The sequence below is a fragment of the Maylandia zebra genome, linkage group LG7, assembly GCF_041146795.1.
Source record: "Maylandia zebra isolate NMK-2024a linkage group LG7, Mzebra_GT3a, whole genome shotgun sequence".
In the NCBI taxonomy this organism is placed as follows: domain Eukaryota; kingdom Metazoa; phylum Chordata; class Actinopteri; order Cichliformes; family Cichlidae; genus Maylandia; species Maylandia zebra.
In genome coordinates, this window is record NC_135173.1 from 35,582,730 (window position 1) to 35,605,271 (window position 22,542).

General features: G+C 40.1%; 2 protein-coding genes across 2 annotated transcripts; one reads left to right on the forward strand and one right to left on the reverse strand.

Moving 5' to 3' along the window:
• Positions 1–3,849: 3,849 nt before the first annotated feature.
• On the reverse strand, positions 3,850–14,247 carry LOC101483510 (AN1-type zinc finger protein 5). Its single transcript, XM_004538469.5, has 6 exons — positions 14,039–14,247; positions 8,381–8,567; positions 8,134–8,278; positions 6,816–6,919; positions 6,298–6,426; positions 3,850–4,995 (listed from the first exon to the last, which is right to left on the reverse strand). Exons 2-6 carry the CDS (start codon positions 8,535–8,537, stop codon positions 4,847–4,849), a joined length of 684 nt encoding a protein of 227 aa, XP_004538526.1. The 5' UTR covers positions 8,538–8,567; positions 14,039–14,247; the 3' UTR covers positions 3,850–4,846.
• A 3,180-nt stretch (positions 14,248–17,427) lies between these two features.
• On the forward strand, positions 17,428–21,529 carry ccnb1 (cyclin B1). The gene is made up of 8 exons (XM_004538468.3): positions 17,428–17,569; positions 17,828–17,956; positions 18,940–19,236; positions 19,322–19,480; positions 19,585–19,821; positions 19,911–20,051; positions 20,704–20,814; positions 20,889–21,529. The coding sequence occupies exons 1-8, from the start codon at positions 17,549–17,551 to the stop codon at positions 20,991–20,993; spliced, it is 1,200 nt and encodes a 399-aa protein (XP_004538525.1). The 5' UTR covers positions 17,428–17,548; the 3' UTR covers positions 20,994–21,529.
• The last annotated feature ends 1,013 nt before the right edge of the window (positions 21,530–22,542 follow it).

A 22,542-nucleotide genomic window follows, 5' to 3' on the forward strand; every position in this document is an offset into this window, starting at 1 on the left:
GGCTCTGAATGAGGACGCAACCCTGTTTTTCAATGCACACAGATGTTTTTCCAGTTCCTTCCCGCTATGGCTGTTCCATCTCCTGTCATCCGTGGTAAAACTGGTCCGTGCCATTGGACCAAACAGCCGGACAGCACCCCATCACGCACACTTGTTGTTACGTCACTGTGTTATTTTGTCAGTATTTTGCCCCACTGCCTTTTCTTTTCTATGACTTTTTGTTTTCAAAACTATATATTTTCTAAAGTACTGGTGACCATACAATGTATATAACTTTAATTTAAACCCTTAACTTCTTCTATAGTTTATACTGGCTGTATGTTTATGTTACAATAAGAAGCCCACACTGGAGCTCCAGGTCTTTGTTCACGTTTTACTCCTTAAATTATGTCTACTGGGCCACCTGGTGGTGGGTCATGATAATACAAGCAACTCAAATCCTTAAATATGGAAGTATATGTAAATTAATATGAACTAAGATTTGATTTTGAGATCATGTTAAGTATTTAAATGGTTAATCAAACTTCATACAATGTGAGGAATTACTCACTTTTTCTTAGTTTCTGTTAACCTGTTGCTCTTAGGTTTTTGCTATATTGGCTGAGAAAGGCTGGTTGATTATAGCAAAGGTCTGTCTTCACGTCATCTCATCTTGAGCTGAGGTGAATATAAAACAGCCTGTAAGTAAATGAACATTTTCTGTATTTTATTATGAGGAAAATTTGGGTTTATTAGATTTCTAAATCACTTTTTCACTCTTTTCTCCTTTTATCTCCTTTGTCTTGGACATTTATACTTTCTTTAACCAACTTCAGTTATTTCTGTGGAACCTGAGAGCCAAATAAGACGGCCACAGCAGAACAGCGGCTGAATCCAAAAAACAATACGCAATAGTAATAACATTTATGCTATAAATAATCTCCTGGAGAAACAACCATGTCATCGCCCTCTTTTATGGACATACTCAGACTGCAGGAAGGCCAGAGGACAGTGGTCTGTGTACACTAAAGACAGCCCTTCTGTTCCTGTATGGTAAACACAAGTGTTACGTAAACCCGAGAGCTTCAACTGGGTCAGCACCCAGTTGTAGGCAAACACAGAGGAGGAAAGTACATTTTGTAATTACACAAAATTAAAAAAAACTTTTTCAAAAATACCTTGCCTAGTAAATTAAAATTGTTTTTCTTCCCAGTGAATTTGCACTGACTGTTTGAAGATTACTTTACTGCAGTTAACACATGAAGTGCCCAGAGGAAGATAACAAGGAGACATATAAAAAAAAACAAACAAACAAAAAAAAACCTCAACTCACTCTATTATTCTGGATAGAGATGAGAGCCTGTGGGGGTGGTGGGGAACAAAAGTGTACATGTTGCTTTCTTGTGCCTGATAAGTGAGTACACTCTGCACTTGTGGATCAAAACAGGGAGCAGGTGTCATAATGTGACCCGAGGCCAGCGCTCACTGAAGCAGGCCCTGTTGAGTCACATGGAAACGACAGCCTGCAGCCTGGAAATGTCAACTGGATGTTGTGTGCATGCCCTTTAGGGGGAAATGTTACAGTAGTATCTCAATTTTTACTAAAGAATGCTGAAAATATGTGAAAAAATGTTCAATAATTTATTCATTGAGCAATATAACATCTCTAGAGACAGTTAAATGCAACTTCCACTCACTTACAGTTGATAAATACACCAATCCAAAAATAAATAAATAAAAAAATCCACACATAAAAATGAAAGAAATATTAATTTTCTTTATTGACATGCCTCGTGTACAGTTTCAAACATTGGTCCTGTGAACAGCATGCTGTAGCTCATTACTGTCACCAGGGGGTCAGTGTCACAAACAACCAGTCTGTGGACTATCAATGGCTCAGTCACAGTAGAGCAAGTATCCCAAAAGTCTCACTGTAAAGAACAAATCTTTGAGCTTAAAATGTAAGAAATGAAGGTGTAAAATTGGCAGCTCATTGTCCAGACTGTCCTGGAATTATAAAATGGAAGGTTTTTGTTACTTCAGAGTTCTACATTTTTATTTTACTTTTTTTGTTAAAACAAGACAAAACTGAAAAACACAAATCGGGAACTTTTCTGTTGTTTAATTATCCATCACTCAGTGACTTTGTTGTAATGATCAAAGGTGAGTTCTTTAATGGGGGTAGGGGACTGAAACTCATGAAAATACTGTTAAAAAGTCCTACGTGTTTGTGTATTTATTACGCAAAAACATTTATTCATACATGTGTAATGACAAAGTTGAATCCTAATTTTCTAAGGTTTCATTGTGAAATGCATGCTCAACTGGGTTAAGATCAGGTGACTGAGGTGGCCATTTAACAATGTTGTTCTGGTACACGATCTGTCCAAAGAATGCTTTTGCAGAACTATGATGGCTGTCTTAGAAAAAAAATTTCTTCTTCTTTTAGCAAAGTCCAATCAACCCTTTCTATTCTTGAGACTTATGAATAGCTTGCACCTTGCAGTGAACCCTCTGTATTTACTTTCATGCAGTCTTGTCTTTATGGTAGATTTGGAAATCGATACCCTGACCTCTTCAGGTATGGATATTGTTAACTTGGCTTGTTGTTGTGAAGGAGTTTCTCATCACCACGGAACTTATTCTGGGAACATTTCTCCAGTACTTTCTTTCTCAGGATGCACAAAACCTTTCCCTTTTATAATATTTTGGCAATTTATCAGATGGGTTGGGTTTTTCGGCAGCTTTTTATCATTTTATCCAAAACAAATCTCAAGCCACCTTCACCCCATTCATTTAAACAGGTTGCAGTATCTTATTGCCGTTTAATGGTACCAAAGTTGCCTTGAAGACGGCAACTGACAGCAAGTTGATGCAGACCATTTTTCCACCCAGTCTCCAAACATCATTTTCCCTAGTGATTAAGGATAAGTGAGTGTCTGTGCTGTCTGTGCCTTATAGTAGGTAAAGTAGGTAAATACCTTCACAAACAGCCACAAAAGCAGGACTATGAGCAGTGTAGCTTTAATAGTATTTATTAAAGTTTGTTTTCAAGTCATGTCTGTAGTTTTCTCATGCCAGTCACTGTAGTCTTAAAGAAGTCGAGTCACCTTCTTCTCAAGCTCTCAAGATAATAAAACCGAAATTGAAAACTAAGTATCTTTTTTTGTAATTTATGTGATGATGATGGGTGGTATCAAGTATCAGGCCCAGGTCCAGAATTAGCACAGGAAAGACTCCTATCCAACCCATGGGATGTCTTTAGAAAATGTGAAAGAACATAAAATGTACTTACTTTATGGACCATCTGGAGAAGCTAGATGTGCTACCAGGATTTTTTCCTGTAATTTGACACATTTCTTACAATTTAAGCTCCTGCACAGACATGCTGAAAGATTTTCCATTTACTACAGCAACATTTCCTCATGATGTGGAAAAATTAAGATTTACTTCTAAAACTGCATTTATATTAAGATATCTCAGGGATTAAATTTGTACTTAAACTTAGCTTCCCTTAGAGAAAGACAACCTTCAATGCTCCAGCCCACAAGATCAATCTGAGTCTGAGCCAGGAGTCTAGCATGCCTACCTTACAGTATGCAGACACAGTTATGTCAACCTCTCAGTCTCTAATATTACTCCAAAGCTTCTTGATGCAGGTCACTTTGACAAATTTGATCAGACTAATTTTTTGTACATTTCACGTTAGTTACCTAGTGATCCTTGTGTATGGACAGTCCGAATTTTTCTTATTATGCTGGCTTAACGTTAACAGGCAAGTCTTGTTTGGGGGCTTATTAACCCCAATCCAGACTTTAAGCTAAAGTATGAAAGACAAGAACAAAATGACGAGCCGTGACCTCCTTACCGTTTAGTGGTGAACATAATTTATTTACAATCGTACAATTTATTCTGTATTATTAGAAGATTAAGCACACGACAGTGTATAAATAAAGAGGTTTGTACAAACTTGCATGACTGAAAAGGGGTCAAAACCAAGATGATTAAGCAGCCTGACCAAAAATCAACTGAAATGGTAAATTATTGATAACTAACTTCACTAAATCACTACCTCATTCAACACTCCCAACACTGTCAATTCAACTCACATTAAAAACATGAACAAAACATTCAATAGTGAAGTAAGATGATTATTGAAGGAGCTAAACCCTCCCAAATGTTTTAGTGTATGACACACTAACCAGACATCCAAAGAAAAAAATATATATAAAAAAAACAAAACAGAAATCAATGTGAGAGAAAACAGTCCAACTACCTTAGGTTTCTGGGAAAGAATATGAGCCAGAGAGAAACAAAGTCCAAGAAGATAAAAACTTACCAAACTCTGGCAAGACGGGAGGGTTAAACACTGACTTCACAGAGCGACGGCTGCAAACGGAAAAGCAAGATATCCATTTTGCTACTCAAGCCAGCAGAGAGCAAGCACAGCTGAGAAGTCCCAGAGTCCAAGGCCATCACAGCCCCATTCCACGCGAAGTTCAAGCGATTTCAGGAGGATCACAAAAACCGGCAAGGTAGGTTTTTTTTTTCCTCCCCCCTTCACTCTAAAGGGTAATCACATTTTTCTCCAACATCAGCCGGTTACTGTGACACAAAACCACCTCACTTCAATCCCAACATTTCTTTAGTTCAATAAAATCCTGTTAAAGTGTTTAACTCACACACAAATAAGAAGCTGAAAACGTGAACATCCATGCACAGGGGGCCCCAAAACACCCTGATGTGTAACAAAAGAGAAAAAAAAAAAAAAAACCAAACAAACAAGTCCTTTGGGAGGAAAAGTTGGGCTAGAGTCCATTGTCTGAAAGGCGATCACTTCCAGGCTTCAAAGTCAAACTCCCAGTTTTCATATTCTCTGGATCTTTTCAGCAACTACAACGGGGTTCTCCTTACGGATCTTTGCGGCAGCTTCAGCTTTATAGTCGTATGGACAGTTGTGCTTATCGGAGTAACGGTGAATTCCGCAAAACAGATTTCCACAGCGACAGTCAAAACCTGAAACAGCAGAAAAGGAAAGGAAAAGGTCTTAGAGGATGAGGCAGGGGGGTAAAAAATGATACCAGAACACACCACTGTCTTTCACAGTTTTTTGATTTTACACTTTTTTTTTTTCTTCACTAAACCCGGACTTTTCCAAACAAAACACAAATCTTAAAGTCAACCTGTTCTGCTCAGTTCCATCTCCATGTTTTTATTCTTGGACTCAACTTAAGTTGTTTTACGTGGCTTGCGGTTCAAAAATAATCCTGATTAGTTAAGCCTGAGATGCTTGATTTGGATTTTCTTTGTTGCAGCCTCCTATTTCTTCATTGTCTTCATCAACTGGTGTCTTGGTACATCTGGTGACCAAGTTCCCTCTAAGCTGCGTGTGTGCGCACAAAAAAAATAAGAATAAAATCCAACCTGAATTGAAATTAAAATAAATGTGTAACAATTCATTCTGTGCCGTTTTGCAGTGTGAGTCAGTGACAGGTGACTGGCTGCTCCAGCCAATAATGTGATTCACATTCGTATATACACGCAGCTAAATAAAGTCGTTGACAGGTTATGACAGCGTCCTTATGTGCCGCCACCAGTGTTTTAGCTAGGAAAGCAGTGTGGCCAATGTGGAGTAAAGTAAATAGTTTTTAAAGGTGAAATGTAGAGGAAAAATCTAAAGTAGTGAAAAATAGCCAATTATACCCTGGACCCCAGAGGGTTAAAAAAAATAAAAAATAAAAATATTAAAAACAGTAACTAATAGTTACTTTTGAAGTAATTAATTACTTTTAGAATCTTGTAACTCAGTTACTAACTCAGTAACTAGTAACTATAATTAATTACTTTTTCAAAGTAACTTACCCAACACTGTAAACGAGTGACCACTGTATACAAATACTGAGAAATATACAATTTGAAACCTCTCTCTTTTGCTCTGAGGCGCAGAGGAAAATATATCGACAAGACGATGAACATCATCTACAGATATGTTCGGTAAATGCCCAAGACATCTTGAGAAATGCAAATCGCCACTTGATTAATCCATTTGGTTGACTTGTTTTGGAAAACCGACAGTAAACAAGGAGCAAATATCACACCGGAAACAAAGTGCTATACAGGAGTTTCTCCACCGGAAGTAGAATATGCTAAGGTGCACATAGTCTATGCTGGTGTGACCACAGTGCACATGTCTGCCGTTGCTCACAATGGTCCAAGGGTCCGCGCAGGGAGTTTGTGTTTGCTCAGACATATGAGAAATTAGAGGGAAAATTGCTAGTGACTTTAAAAATCCATCCATCTCTTTGTGAGACATCTTACCTGTAAGGCCAACCTTTTTACGACACATGAAGCACCGATTCTTCTTGGGTTTGGGGGGCTCGGGGGATTTGGAGTCTTCACTGCCAGCAGTGGAGGGATGCGAGGCTGAGACGGCTGGCTGACTCACAACTGGAAAAAGAAGGAAAAAAGACTAGACTTAAACTAGAGCTAGGCCTTCGTATAAAGGTTTGTAAACTGGGTGGTGAAAACACAAATATTCACCATTTCTTTCATTTCTACCTTAAATAACCTCATACTAATGACACGTTTCTCATTTCATGGTAAAAATAAGGGCAAAAGCAGAACATAAATCTGTTAGTCACACTTTTCCACCCTCAGGACTGAACACTCAGTAAAGTGGTTGTCTGTCTATGTGTTAGCCCTTTGACAGGGTGGCGACCTCTTCAGGGTCCCTCTGCCTCTCGCCTTATGACAGCTGGGATAGACTCTAGGCTCCAGCCAGCCCCGATTCAAGAGAATGGATGGACGGAGAAAACAGATCCATTTTTAGTGCCCACCTGGCTCTATGAGCTCCACTTTACTGCCTGACACTCCTTTCTCTTCAGAGGAGAGACTCATCTCAGTCATCTGTTGTGTTACAGAAATGGCAGGTGAAATCCCACTGCAAAGGATAAAAAAAGGAAAATAAATAAATAAACAGATTTAAAGTGGACCTATTGTGCTCTTACTTTCTGTCATGTTTATACTGGTGCTCATGCTATGTACGAGTAATCCCTGTACTAAACGCAGAAGTTTTTTTCTTCTCTTGAATCTCTATGACATCACTTTAAATGGATATCCCCAGATATGATTTTTTTCAGGCAGAGAAATAGCCAATCACAGAGAAGTCTACTTAAAAGGAGAGGATCTAAAACTGCTCGTTTCAGACAGTGGGTGTATTTGTGAATTCGAATTGTGAATCATGCTAAGCTGCTCTACAGTAATCAAAAAATACATATATGGAAATAAGCAGAACAGGTCCGCTTTAATATTCCCATGTTCCATATATCAAACGTAGCATCTCAAACACACAACACGTTTGAGATGCTACAAAAGGATCCATTGTTTTAGGGACAAAGTTTCTGCAGGTTTCCACAACTTAAATTTCCAAAGACCATTTTAAAAGCATTGTAAGTGGAATTTAAGCTGCAAATACAAGCAGCTGAAACAAGTTGCTGGGTTCAGTCTAAGAAACAGAAAATCGAAGCAAATTGGAGCAGAGCTGCTGCTTCTACGCGATTTCCTTTGGAGGTTTTCAGGGCATGCCCAAGCAGAAGACACTGAGGCAGACCCTCAACCCTCTGAGATGATTATACTTCTCATCTCAGAATCCCCCAGGAGAAATGGGGCTAAGGAGAACGACAACTAAATGGTAAATGGCCTGTATTTGTATAGCGCTTTTCTAGTCCTTAAGGATCCCAAAGCGCTTTACACAACCTGTCATCCACCCATTCACGCACACATTCACACACTGGTGATGTCTTGCTCAAGGACACAACGACCGAGACTGTCGTTGTGTCCGGGGCTTGAACTGGCAACCTTCCGATTACAAGGCGAACTCTTGAGCCATGATCGCCCCAACGGAGAATACCCTGCTTAGCTTACTGCCATTCCAAGGTTAGATAAGCAGAAGACCATGAATGGATGAAATTACACCCAGTCCTGAATGGTCACAAAATTATTGTACAGCTGTAAGAGACTACTGATTCGCCTGAAGGAAATCCCAGTTTTTACCTCTACATAAACCAAATCTTGATGGTTGCTGATGTTTTACATTCCTGCCATAGATGCCACTTCCTGTCACTGTTTGACAGGCACCCTGCTGGGTCCACTCACCTGAGTGCCTCTGTGGCAGCAGCAGCATCAGAGGCAGCGGCGGCCTCAGCTGCCACCTCTGCAGCAGCAACTGCAGCAGCCGCAGCATTATTCAGGGTGGCCTCTAACCTCTGGATTGCAGAAGCCTCAGCTGTGGAGCTGCTGCCTGAGGAGAAATAAATCACAGCATGCCACAGTGAGACACAGGGGATGAAGGCAGAGCAGCTGCACACAGACGAGGAGAAGAAAATAAAACCTGAGGTCTTACCCACTCCACTCAAAGAACCAACTCCTCCATTATTCTGTCGTGACAGGTGCTCCTTGTGGCACACGGAGCACATGCCGTTAGTCCTGGGGTTGCCATAAAAACCACAGCCAGTGGCACAGAGGATAGGAACTGGGCTTTGATTGGTCTCCTGGGCCATAGCGGTATTTCTGCCACCTGATGAGCTGACCTGGAGACAGACATACAAAAAATAAAAGGCATCGTTACCGCAGCAGAGTCACATAGCACAAAGACACTACTGAAGAGGAAAGAAATGACCATGTCCTGAACCTAAAGCAGTTATATTCACATCTGTACCTGATGTGTAGCCTTTTTATTAAATCACTGACTCAGTTGGAAGCTGTTCCAAATCAGCTGTCACGAAACCCATTATCACCATCAGCCTCACATGTTTACATCTCATTATGTGTAATAAACGCAATTATTCGTTATTCTTTTGGGGACATAAATTTTAAAGAGCAGCTAATCACTGAAAACCTCTCTCCAGCCAATAATTGAGGTTGTTGCTTTACTTTGTGCGAGTTTCACTTCAGTTTAGTATTCTCCCTGAAAAGTTAGCTAGTCGTGTGATTTATAAGGCTGCATAATATCTGGATGTTTGCTCACTGGACCCTCTGATATTTGCATTATTTTAATGTGAAATAAATTCTTAGCTTGTCCAGCTGATGTTTTACTTTATTAAGACACTTATTACATGGTGTTCTATTGTCATTTATTTTGGATTTTTATTTATTAGGTTCCTTCATCTTATTTTTTCTACTCATCCAAGTTAGTAACTAATTTGTGTATTTGACATTTTGAAATAAATTTTGAGTCATTTTACTTTTTAGCTATTCTGTTATAGGTCATGTGTGCTGCAACAGGAATTTCAACTTACCTATATATAGAATCTGAAAAATAAAAACTACAAAACAAAATGTGTGAAACTAAATATTAGTTTGTTCCAAAGTGGGTTCAAACAGGAAAGGGAGCGGCAGCAGAGTTCACAAGGAAGGAAGCTCAAACGAACATCAATCAAAAAAATAAAATAAAAGTACAAACTGTGACTGCAGTGGAATTTTTATTGTTTTTAATCCCCTATTTTCACGTCACTGCAAAAGAAGAGGTCTTTCTCTATTGTGACTTTACTCCACTTAAAAAGGGCTTAGACAAATGACTAAAGACCACCACAAACATAAAAAAAGAAAAAGACAAGCCCACATTTTTTGACGCTTCCCCAGTGACAGTACACAACTACAACATGTAGATTTTTCCCTAAGCACCTACGCATCATTACCTCTGGCACTTCAGCCACTTTTCATACCCAAAAATAAAAATGAATAAAAACCCATGGGAGATATCCTACTGCTTCACAAGGACAGCTTTCTCTGTCTTTGCTATGTTTAAGTGTGAGCGAGAAGCAAGGCTTCAGAGTGGCAGTGAGAAGGACTACTGAGACCTTCTGTTGCTTTTAGTTTTCCTCTGACTGACCATTGTAGCTTAAATCACAGTATAACCATTAACTAATATGGACGGTGATTATTAACTTTAGATTACATCAAACCGCAAAGACAATGTATAATGACAAATAGTGATATAAACCCCAACTATGAATATTTTTTGTACTAAAACCCCTTGACATACTAGTGAAATTTACTCATGAAATCTTCACTCAGATTTTAATCTAATAAAATAATGCCCATTAAAACTTGACTTACTTCCCTTTCACTGGAGCTTCAGGGGACACCTCACTATTTTCTAATAATAAAATTGCTGAGGTGTAATCACATGACCTGAGCCTCAAGTGCCATGAACCAGATAACAGTGTTGAGGCACACTGTCAACAGCCTTGGTTAGAAATGTTATTTATTTAGTGTGTAAACCAAACAGCATTCTTGACCTTTGCTTGAAAAGAGTGCAGAAGGACAAAAAAACAATAAAAAAAAAAAAAAAAAAAAAAAAAAAAAAAAACATCTTTAATCAGTGCTCAGACTACACAATGATTTCTGTTTCAATGGTCGCTCCGTCAGAAAATCACGTCTTCCTGACAAATGAATCATGTCTGTGGCAATAAATGGTATTTGTGTGTGCCCACACAAACCTGTAGTTGAAAAAATTTATGCAGGACACCAATGTCTTCTACAGATGGTTGAGGTCCAATTACAGTAATCACCCTGAAAGTATGAAAATCCTTCAACAGTACAAACTGAGCCCAATCTAATGGGCAAGGTTAAACTGCCCATGCAGGTACTGTAAGAATTTGCCAAAAGTTGCCAACATCAGCATTGCTGGCATCAGCAGCATTGCATCCTTACAGGTTAAATGTGCAGCTATGATTGATGGTCATTATCAAAGTTTTCTTGACCAACTGGCTCGTGACAAAGCATTTCCAAATTATTCAGTAAAATGAATCAATTTAAAATAAAAATATAAGCATAACTAAATCAGAAACCTTAAACAATTCAATGACATGAATAAAGCCAAATGAAACCCAAGTGAATTAAAAAAAAAAAAAAAAACACTAAATAAAACAAAAAAAGAGAACACGCAATAAAAATGATTAGATAACTTCTTCTTACCCAAAACTGAAAGCAGCTTGCTTCAAAATTACCGTAATTGTCGGGCTATAAGCCGCTACTTTTTGCACAAGCTTTGAACCCTGCGGCTTTTAGTCAGGTGCGGGTTTTCTATGGATTGTCCATGATTTTTGTCATATCGTAAGACGATTTGTTTTGTTTGTTCCGCTGTTGTACGGCACTACGTTGTCTGGCGGAAGGGCATGTGATCAGACACACAGTATCGGGGTTCAAGAGTGGTATGTTGGTCACGTGTCCATCCGCCAGGCAACATAGTGCTGTACAAGTAGCGCGAAAAACAAACTTCAAATTAACGCTACGCGTTCAGCGGGAGTCGTGGATGACGAGCGGCGATAAACTTGCGAAAAGCAAGTTATGCTCAACTCCACCGGTGGATTCTGACAGCGTGGAAAAGTGTGAAAACATCCATGATCACCAACGGATTTCAAAGGGCTGGACTGCTGCATTATGGAGAGGAGGACACCGCCACGGCCCTTCAGAGGGTGTTCGACTCTGACACCGACAACGAGGATTTCTTTGGTTTTGAAAGTGACAACGAATGAAAGAAGCGGAGAGTGGATGACGAAGCCACCCTGAGCCTGTTCGTTTCCGACACTGGAGGAGAGGACTTTGGTGGTTTTAGTGCGCAGGAAGATGGTGGTGAATGACTTGACTTTTCTTCTTGTTAAAGCCGTGTCACTGCACCTGAGCCTAAAAGGTAGTCTGAATCTATTTTTCTGGTGTGCTGTAGGTTATTGTTACGTACTACATTTGTTACTCATTTATGAAGCACAGTACATGTTTCGTACTTGTAATTACCGCTACTTGTACATATACCTAAAAAGTTATGCAAATATGTACCCATAACTTGTTTTTCAAAATATTAATAAAAGTGATGTCTCCAAACAGCCATCTCTTTCCTGAGAATTCCCTTTGTGCATATTTTCTTACATATGATAAGTCAACATTGAAACACCTGCGGCTTTTGGTCAGGTGCGACTAATGTATGTACAAAACAGGATTTTCCACTGATTTTAGCTTGTGCGGCTAATATTCAGGTGCGCTTTGTAGTCCGGGAAATACGGTAATCAGAAGAGATCTCAGTTAAAAATTGATGAAAGGGCAGGCAAAAGAAAGTGCCAAGTAAAACACAATGAAATGCTAAATCAAATAAAAATGCTTTATAAGATGCTGAAAAATACTTTTAAATAATAAAGCTCACATAAGTTTAAATGAAAGTAACTATGGGTTTACTAAACTAAAGTCAAATATAAAGCTACATCTTAAACTCTAGATACCACATTATTAAATAATACTTTTTAAGGAAATAGCCAAATAAAAGAATGAAATGCTAAACTACAGAGAATTCAAGTAAAAAAAAATCTAAATTCACAAAATACTAAAATGCTCATTTAAAAAAAAAAAAAAAAAAAATGCAGACTGTATAATAACAATGCAAACTCTCTTCCTCAAAGCTGAGAACAGCTTCCTGCCAGGCAAGTTTAGTCTAGTAAACAGCTGCAGCAGCCTTGTGATGACAATGATTTTTATAGGAAGTTGTGAAGATCTTGCTTCAGGGAAAATCAACTGTCTACAGTTACAGTTTATACACAGTGGAAGCAAAAGGGGAAGAATTCCCATCACTAAGTTCATATCCTGGTGAGTTACACTAGTCTTTCTCCTCTTCCCCAAAACTGTGGATAGTTAGAGACCACTGCAATGTGCAGCTTCACGTGTGTTCATTGCAGTGTGACTACAGACTGCGGAGCTCCGCTTCCAGCCAGGCTCACATGGACATGTGCATGAGGGCTTTCCACTGTCACAGGAGTGCAATGTGACACACACACACACACACACACACACACACACACACACACACGAGTTACCTCAATACACCAAGGCTGTGAACACATCTATTTATAGACAACCTCAGGAGTGCTGCAACCAGAGCTGGAACCCTGGCTAAAATTTGTATCCACGTCAGAGACAAGGTTTCTCCTTAAACATAAGAACAGCCCACACACACTTTGCTGGAACATGCAGGTGGAGGAATTTAAACAAAGGGGTGACCATAAAAATTCATAACAACACCTGTGGATAACACAAAGAGCAGCTGGAGCACGTTTATCACCCAGACAAAAGGCGAGTCACTCCTCAGCCATACTTCTCATGCCTTAATCCCAGAGCTAAACACGCATTTATATATCCCCAAAGGGCTCAGTCAAGTGAGGAAATATCCTTCATCTTCAACTACTTCACAGCACACAAACAGGGCCACACAACCGTTTTACTTCTACAAATCCACTGAGTCATGCTAGCAAGCTAATGCACGCTGTTTGCGTTTTAACCCCCCTTTTAAAACCAAACATTTAACAAATAATTATTCCTCATGGTGTTTGGTAACACTGTGGGTATTTTTTTCAAGGTAAAGCTGTGATTTAAAGGGTTACATAGAAATACTAGACAGCATGCTCCTTGCTAAGTATGACTCTTCTGATCTCCCCGTTAGCATGCTAAAGGCAACCTGCAGCTAGCAAGCTTAGCGTGACTAGTTTGCTTTGTTCGCTCTTTTGTTGTTTGTTTAGAGTCACCACAAATTTTATAAACAGAAGTCTCTACGATTCTTAAATAAGAGAAACAAGGGGACAAAATACACACTAAAAATAAGTGTTAAAACATCACTGCTAATTAGACACAACCTAGGGAAATTCAGATGCTACTGCGAGCTGCGGATAGATTTAAGTTGAAAAAAGGAGATTTTTAGAAAGGAGAAAGACCGGTTTTTAAATAGCTGTAGGTTAATGCCAGGTTTAGCAGCTATATAGCCTCTTAAACCTATTTAACGTGTAGTCTTACCCTTGGAAAACTTTAAGGACACGTGTTAAGCAGTCAGACAGTCACTCTTTAATCCTCACTAATTAAGTAAGCCAATTTTACACCAACGTCGACGTTACTCGTTTCGGAAAATGTGCTTTTTAAACTGGTTGTAGCTACAATTAGTCCTAGACTGAGACACTTCCCGAAACAACTACTAAGTAACTAACTAACCAGCAGACTGCGGTTTAACTACTCGGTGTTATCTTACCTTTTCGTGCCAGAGAAACGCTGTTTTGTCGGCTAACAGAAACACCTGGATTTCTCTTGGAGCTGACTAACTAGGGCCGTCTAGGTTTAATCGTCGCGTGTGCCCGTTTCTTTTCGGTCCTCTCTCCGTCTGGGAGTGATGTTAGCTGCTCCCGCTGACGTCCTCAGTGTAGGAGAGGTAGTGGCATCTGTTTAGTTTTACGTGTTACGTTTGCGTCCTCTCTGCCTTCCGGTACACGTCATGAAAATTGTGATCCTCTGATTGGAGGGCATGGTTGTTGGCGAAGAGCCACTAAAGATTTCAGGACAGCAGTCCTGGTTTCTACAAACATACCTTTACCCCACATAAACAAACATCTATGTAGAAAAACAGATTTCAAAACATCAACACGGCACTAAAAGTAATGAGATCAGACAAAAACAAAACAGTACAAAACTTGGCACATCTACATTGAGTTCCACAGGTGATGCTGTAGTGTTTCCAAGGGAGAAGACTGGTCTTGACCAACATTAAAAAGACCACTTTGGACTCTTACTAACATACATACAGACAGATCCGGTACACTGATGACACCCTCACACACCGAGGAACATGTAGCAGTTTTTGTCAGAAGTTTAAATACACAAATTATGAACATGAATGTCAAGGTAATTTTATGCTTTTAATGACTTATTTGAACTTTTTTAATTTTACAATGTAACTCTTTTTGTTTAAAAATTAATAACTGGGTTCACAAGTTTGAATTTATTTTATATTTAAATTCACGCAAGATCACCACACTACACTAGCAAGGGAGGGCCTTACTAACAGCAGAGATCAACAATCCAGCAATGAACCTTAGCCACCACCTTAAGTACTGGCCTGCTGATGAAATCCTTTGGAACAGGTTGCTGCTTGCTGCTTGCTGCACGTTCGTTCAACCAGAGGCGGTAACCACTGTCCCTCCCATGAACACAGACGCAACCTACCATAACATTCATGACCATAATGAGCGCATGTGGACTTCTGACCACAGCTGCATGTAAGAATGTTGTTCATTGGCAACAGCTCAGAATTCAACACTAATTGCAGTAATCTCTGGGAAGTCACTTTCTTTTTCTGTGAGTGCTGAAATTCCAGTCAAACACTCAGGAAAACCACACGAGCATGATAACCAATCAGGGGTGCATGCTGAGGCCTCTCCTTTACACCGTCTTCACATATGACGGTGTGGTCTCCTTATAAAGTTTGCATATGACACTACAGTCATTGGGTTGTTTGCTAATGGAGAGGCGGTGACATAGAAGTGTCAGGCCTGGCGGTGTAGTGTCAAGAAACAATCATTCTCTAAATGTAGATAAGACCAAAGAAATGATTACACCACTGAGGCAGAGATAGGGAGTAAAAACCTTTAAAATTTTCTCTTACTTGATCTCACAACACTCGGCAGCTTCTGAAAAATTCTTAGAAGGCTGATGGAACTTTGGCATGTCACCCAGAAACGTTTACACAGTTGTAGAGCTAAGAGCGTCATCGCTGCCTCAGTTACAGTGTGGCGTGGAGGCTGCATTGTTCAGGACAGGAGGGCTCTCCAGCGTGTGACAAAAACTACACAGTACGTCACTAGAGCAGCCTTCCCATCACTACCACTCTTTCTTGAGTAGAGTGCAAAGTACATATAAGGTTACTGGACTTTTGGTGAGGTCCCATTGTGATTCCGGCTGCTCAAGAGCCCTGGGTCTTTATTGTATTTTTTTATAATGGGTCTAATGTTTTCAACTGGCACCTTGCCTCAAATGACCTCAGCAGCTCACAGGACAGCATAGTGGGACATTGTTTTACAGAGTTTCACACCTTGGCACCAGTGATGGTAATAGTCCATCCCTTTTTTCACACTAGGGAAACTCACATGACTGATATCGCCTCAACAACCCGAAGGACGACCTCCAAGAGAACAAAAACCATCCTGGATCAAACCACTGGGATTCTATGTCACTTGTTTTAGAACTGAAGAAGCCTCTTGGATGACCAATAAGAAGCCCAGTTGCCTTCTTTTCAAGCACTTGAGACTACCATGATATGGATGACTTGTACCCTTCTTTCATGATAGGGCTTTAACCTGAATTTGTGGATGAACTGTGTTTACAGACACTGATTTCTGGAAGTGTTCATGAGTTCCTGCAATGATTCCCATGGCAGAATCATGCCTATTTTTATGTGGTGCTGCTTGAGGGCCCAAAGATCACATCTATTCAATATTGATTCACAGCCTTGTCCAGTGCCACAGACATGAGTCTGTAGAGTCTCTGAGCTTTTTCATCATATTATAGTATGCACTGTAACTTAAGTCTGAAAATGCTCCACAATTTGTAAATGCAGTTTGCTGCACATTAGTGAACCTGTGCCCATCTTTACTTCTTTGAAATTCTACTTCTCTAAAATGCTCTTTTCATACCCCGTCATGTTACTAACCTGTTGACAACTAACTTTATTAACATAAAATCTTTCCATAGCTGTTTTTCCAGCCTTTTGGTGTCCCATTTTTTTTGAGACGTGTTCCTCCCATCAAATTCAAAAGAACTTTATTTTTTGGTAAAATTGTATGTTTATGTTTCCTGTGTTCTGGTGTAAATATAATATGGATATCTATGATGCGCATCTTATTGCATTCTGTTTTTATTTACATTTTGCACATTTATTTATTTTGTAATTTGGGTTGTAGAATGCATTTTCTTATTGCCAAGGAAACAGAGTCAACTTTACATTTATGTATCCAAGCAAAAAAAGTAGAGTGTATCTACTTTTTGCTAAGTGGATATGTTTTACTTGGTGAACAAAGGCATTTAAAGATACATGGAGATCTAAAGAGCTAACTACTGTAGCTTATTTAATGGATGACAAAAGTAAAGTGTTATATCGTGAGTTATGTGAGAAATTCCTTTTGAAATGTAGACTTTTAGAAGCTATAAAAGAAAAATAAAAGCAAAAACAGCCTTTATCGTTCAAGAAGGCATTTTTACTCTTAGGTGTCTCATGTACTAAGGCAGCTCTGTATAGCAGAAATGGACTTTTATTACATTAAATTAAATAACAGAGCTTAAAAAATATAATGTTAAAGAAAGTCTATCATACTCAAAATGAAAAGAATTGTGTTCTGAACGAATTTGAGGCAATAGAAGTTAAAGTATAACGATAAAATACACTTTAAGATTTGATTCCTCTCCCTCTTAAAGTGACTTCTTATTAATTTATTTACTTACTTGAAATGCAGCGTTAGAGAAAAAGCGTATAAAAACAAGCAGGACGTAAAAGGAAAAGGAAATGAACATCAAGAAAACAAATCACGTGACCATAAGTTGTCCGGGGAACGCATTTCAAACAGGTGCGTTCGACCAATCAGACGCCCAGAACAGTCTTAGGTCAGCGAATCAGCTTCCAGCGAGCGAGGATTTAAACCTCGCTCGCTGGAAGCTGCGTACCGTTCTCCATTACGACTATTCCTCTGTTTGCTGAAGCATCGCTTGTTTCGAAATGGCTCTCAGAGTGACCCGGGTAAGACTTTATCATCTCTATTTGTTACTTTTTTTAAATCATTGAATCTGGGGAAGCACTTAGCTTTGTCTTTTTCGCTTAAAACCCCCTCAAAACGTAGCTATAGCCGTCGTTTCTTGCTTTGGGATTTCTTATCATGCAGCAGGTCGAGAGTAAGGGTTTGCGCTTAAGCCTCTTTAACTAAAAGATAAAAGCGTACAAACTGTTATAATCATTGTGATTTAACATTATTATTATTATTATTTTTCTTTCCTGTAGAATCGTTTGGCTTCCACCAAGGTCGACCTCGGTGGCAAGGCCTGCTCTGTGTCTGGGCCCACACAGAAGCCCCGAGCAGCCCTGGGGGAAATTGGAAACATCGCAGTTAACAAAGACGCACAGAAAAAGGTAAACATTTCATCCCGTATTAAATGCTTTTCTGTTAAATCTATGGAAAACAATAGAATTATGCAGTGAAATCATATGGGCGTAGTGGCTTCCAGCTCTGATCTCGAAACGGTTAAAATGGCCCGAGTGGGGCCACACTTGCAACAACTGGCACAAAATGCTGAATTGAGTCAAAGCGTTGGACAAGGTAAAACTGGTTTACAAGTTTGTTTAAAAATTATAACGTCCTGTTAGGGTATGAAGGTATTCTTTTAAGCTTGTTGGGGGTGTGTTTTTTTTTTTTTTTTTTTTTTTTTTTTTTTCTTCCACCTCCCTGGCACACTGTGCCTTGACTACACATGGAACCAGTTATTAGTCAGCATTTAGCCTCTTGCTCTAAAAGAAGCCTACACATTTTCCTGCTTTAGATTCTCTAATTAAAAAAAACAACCTTATCTCAAACAGAACAGGAAAACCCCTGAGAGTACAATGTGCTCAGATTGACTAAAACTGACTTAACTTGGTGATGTAGGTTTAAGTGCTGTTTAGACTAAAATTCAGTGTCTAGGTCAAGTTTTTATTTTGACCCTAGAGAGCACATGAGGTGGCTACAGGACTGCTGCTTAAATGGAGGGGCATTGATAACAAGAGAACTCACACTTGAGTGTCGCCCTCCTTTGGGCAACATTAAAATGGCAGCATAGCATACCTGCAGGAGTGAGTTAGCATGCTTCCTGCTGTGAGTTTCCAATTAAGAATGCACAGGGGGGAAATGCACTTAATGGGTTGTAATTTGTCTGGCAAGACTGAAAGCTCTAGACAGAAGAGGAGCTGGGGCTGAGATTGTCTAAATGAGGCTTAAAATCACTCTGGGAAGTGATCTCTATTTGAAAGTTAACACTAAATTGGTCCTATGTTCAGATTTTTTTTTTTTTGATTTTTTTGTAACGTGTCTACCTAGACTATTGAGTTTTCTGGCTTTAACATGCTTTTTTTCCCCTTAGACTGTAAAGACTGAAGCCCTCAAGACCAAAGTTACAACCAGAGCTGAAAAGGCTGAACAGACAAAGCAAAAAGATGTCATCCCTGTTAAACCTGAGCCAGAGGTGCAAGCCCCACCTGAGCCAGCCTCTCCCACACCAATGGAGACCTCTGGCTGTGAGCCTGCTGACCTATGCCAAGCATTTTCAGATGTCATTCTGCACACTGCTATCAGAGATGTCGACGCAGATGACTATGACAACCCCATGCTCTGCAGTGAATATGTGAAGGACATCTACAAATATCTCCGCCAGCTTGAGGCAAGCAACTTAAAATAAAGGAATTTAAAGTGGGACTATTGAGCTACTTTCCCCACAGACCACTAACCATTTCTTGTCTGCTCAGGTTGAACAGAACGTCAGACAGAACTATCTGCAGGGTCAGGAGGTGACAGGCAACATGAGAGCCATTCTCATTGACTGGCTCGTGCAAGTAAATCTGAAGTTTCGTCTGCTGCAGGAGACTATGTACATGACCGTGGGCATCATTGACCGCTTTCTTCAGGTGAGTGAATCCTGGTTCTCCTAACAAAAGCTGTTAGTCCTGCAATACACCAGTCCACCTTTCATGGTTTTCATCTCACTAACGGCAACTATACCTCCCAACAGGACAATCCAGTCCCCAAGAAGCAGCTGCAGCTTGTTGGAGTGACTGCCATGTTCCTTGCGTCAAAGTATGAGGAGATGTATCCCCCAGAGATCTCAGACTTTGCCTATGTCACAGACAAGGCCTACACCACAGCCCAAATCAGAGACATGGAGATGACCATTCTGCGGGTGCTGAAGTTCCAACTGGGCCGTCCTCTCCCCCTGCAGTTCCTCAGAAGGGCCTCCAAAATTTATGAGGTTTGCAGCATATCTTGTGTCACAGGAATTGCTGATGGGTGACAGTAAGTGTTCGTGCAGCAACTTATTCCTCGTGCATGTCTTCACAGGTAACTGCTGAGCAGCACACTCTGGCAAAGTATCTCCTGGAGCTCACAATGGTTGACTACGAGATGGTCCATTTGCCACCTTCAATGGTGGCAAGTGCTGCTTTGGCACTCACCCTCAAAATATTGGCTGCTGGAGAATGGGTAAGTGCATCTGAAGGGTCTCAAGAGTTTTGGTGTGTCTGTAAGAAATTAAAGTTGTGTCCTTGCTAAAAGTTCCTAGTGGTAAAAACTAGGTCTGAAGTATTAGTATTGTTTCTTTTCATAAGAAAGGGCCTATGAAGCAATGTCAAGAGTGACCCATAATTGAGTGCAACAAATGGCTGCCATAAAGCTGCAGTGCAATTGTTAACTTGTAGCAGTTCCTGGCAAGTTTAATAATACTGGTGCAACAGAAGCTTGTCTGACCTTTGCTTACCCCAGACTTTAGAGCTGAATCTATGCAGAACATAAGTGGCTGACATGATTGTCATAATCTACACCTGTGCAGGTAATGGTTGCAATATTGCAACCATAAGTTTTATGAACTGTCATGGGAATTGTTCATATTTATAAAAGGACTCCTTGGATGAGTTTCAATATCAAAAGGCTTTGCTTTATGTGAAGGAATTGTCAAATATGTTTGTACATCTAGATCAGTAAATTCAAACTGACCCCTATACCTGCTTCACTGAGTGAATGAGTTGAATGCAGAGAGGAATTTCACCACAAGGATCAAAGTATACATATAATAGTGTGACTCATGCACATTTTGCTCAGCAAATCCTGCACAGATGCCTTCAAATTGTCTTTCCAGGATGTGACGCTGCAGCACTACATGGACTACACAGCAGAGAGTTTGATTCCTGTTATGGCACACATCGCCAAGAACGTTGTCAAAGTGAATAATGGGCTGACCAAGCACATGGTAAGCTTCTTGTACTTCAAATTTTAACTAATGTTAAACTTGACAAGACCTAACTACACTGGTGTCTTCTGCAGGCCATCAAAGGCAAATACGCCACCTCAAAGCAGATGAGGATTGCCAACATTTCGCAGCTCAAATCATCAGTGGTTAAGGACCTGGCAAAGCAGGTCACACAGTGAGATCAGTGTCCTTGGCACCATGTGCTGATTTGTACAGATGTAAATTAACTTTTTAACCTGACCAAGGATCTGCACACCAAGGATGTCACTAGTTTAGTACTTTTGTGTGTTTGGTTTTTTGTTTTTTTTTTTGGGGGGGGGGGGGGGGGGGTGTATTTTTACAGCCTGCCCAAAGCACACCACAAGTTTTAAGTTTGACCTGAGCTACAAAATGGCAGTTAATTCTTCTAAGAGTGACAGCTGGGCTACATGATCAGACTAGTGCAAGGCAACCATTTTTGTTTCACTTATTCAAAAGTACTCAAGCACTAATCTTATTAGGCCTGAAGACCTCTGACCCTGCACCCCCTCTAAACTGCTGCTGGTGTTTAATCTAAAACTTGTGGTGTGAATTGTATGGTCAGCAATGTGACTTTTTAAAAATTTTTTCAGTGGATGTGTTGTGAAATGTACAGCAATGCTTTTTAAATCAGTTTGGTTTTTGCATTCTTACTATCTTGTTCTTAAAGGATTTATTAAATGGCTTTGACCAGAAAGCTGCCTGCCTTGTTGTTCCTTTTGATCCCCACTAGAGGCTGCTGTGAGACTGTTCAAGCATCTTAAAGCTAAAGTACAAGTGAGGTTGTCAAAGTGCCCACAATGAGAAATGTTGACTTTGCCCTGCTGTACTTCAGTTTAGAGCTATGTTAATATTTGGTGACAGTACAGCTTGCATCAAAACGGCTCTTGATGTAAAGTGTCCCTTCATGATGGCTTTTGTGACTTCAGGGAAGCTTAAAGCAGAACTCTGGGACTTTCAGTTCACGTTAGGTCACTTCCTGAGCGTCTTATTTTGCTTTAGGGCCAAGGGCTGTCCTTAGATTGGAGGCTAAAACGGGCACTTTGACTGGTAACAGACATCTTTTATCACCCAGAGGAGTCTTTACAGGTTATGCATATAATTTTGGAGGTAGTGCATGAGCATTGGGGCTCTAAGTTGGCACAATCATGTGCCTTTCCAACTAGGGGTGACCTGAAGTGTTCTCCAGTTGAAGGTGCAGTCTCGAAAGCCCTACGTTTATCTCTAACGAGGGGAAACAAGACAAAAGGGCCTTCAGACTTTACTACATGCAAGGCTCTTTTCAACATGTTCTAAATGGGACGATGCACCAAGCCCAACACTGCTTTGCTTCTGAGATCTGACATAAGCGTGCTCGGGGTGGAATGTGTTAGCCCTGCAACAGACTGGCGACCTGTCCAGGGTGTACCCTGCCTCGTCCTAAGACAGCTGAGAGAGGCTCCAGTAACCCCCGACCCTGAAAAGGATAAACGGATGGCTGAATGAGAGACTAGTCCAGAGTGCAGTAGTTGTGCTTTTGGCAAAATTCTAATAAATCTGGGTTCACAGCTAGCAACTCTGCATCTCAAACCCTCAATCAAGAGCAGAACTGCACAAGCCTATACAGAGTTAGAATAATGGAGCCAAAGGGGTAACTTCTAAGTCCTAGAGAGAGAACCAGCTTTAATTGAGTGATGGTTCTCTACTGGTGAATGGTGCCTTTCACAGCTT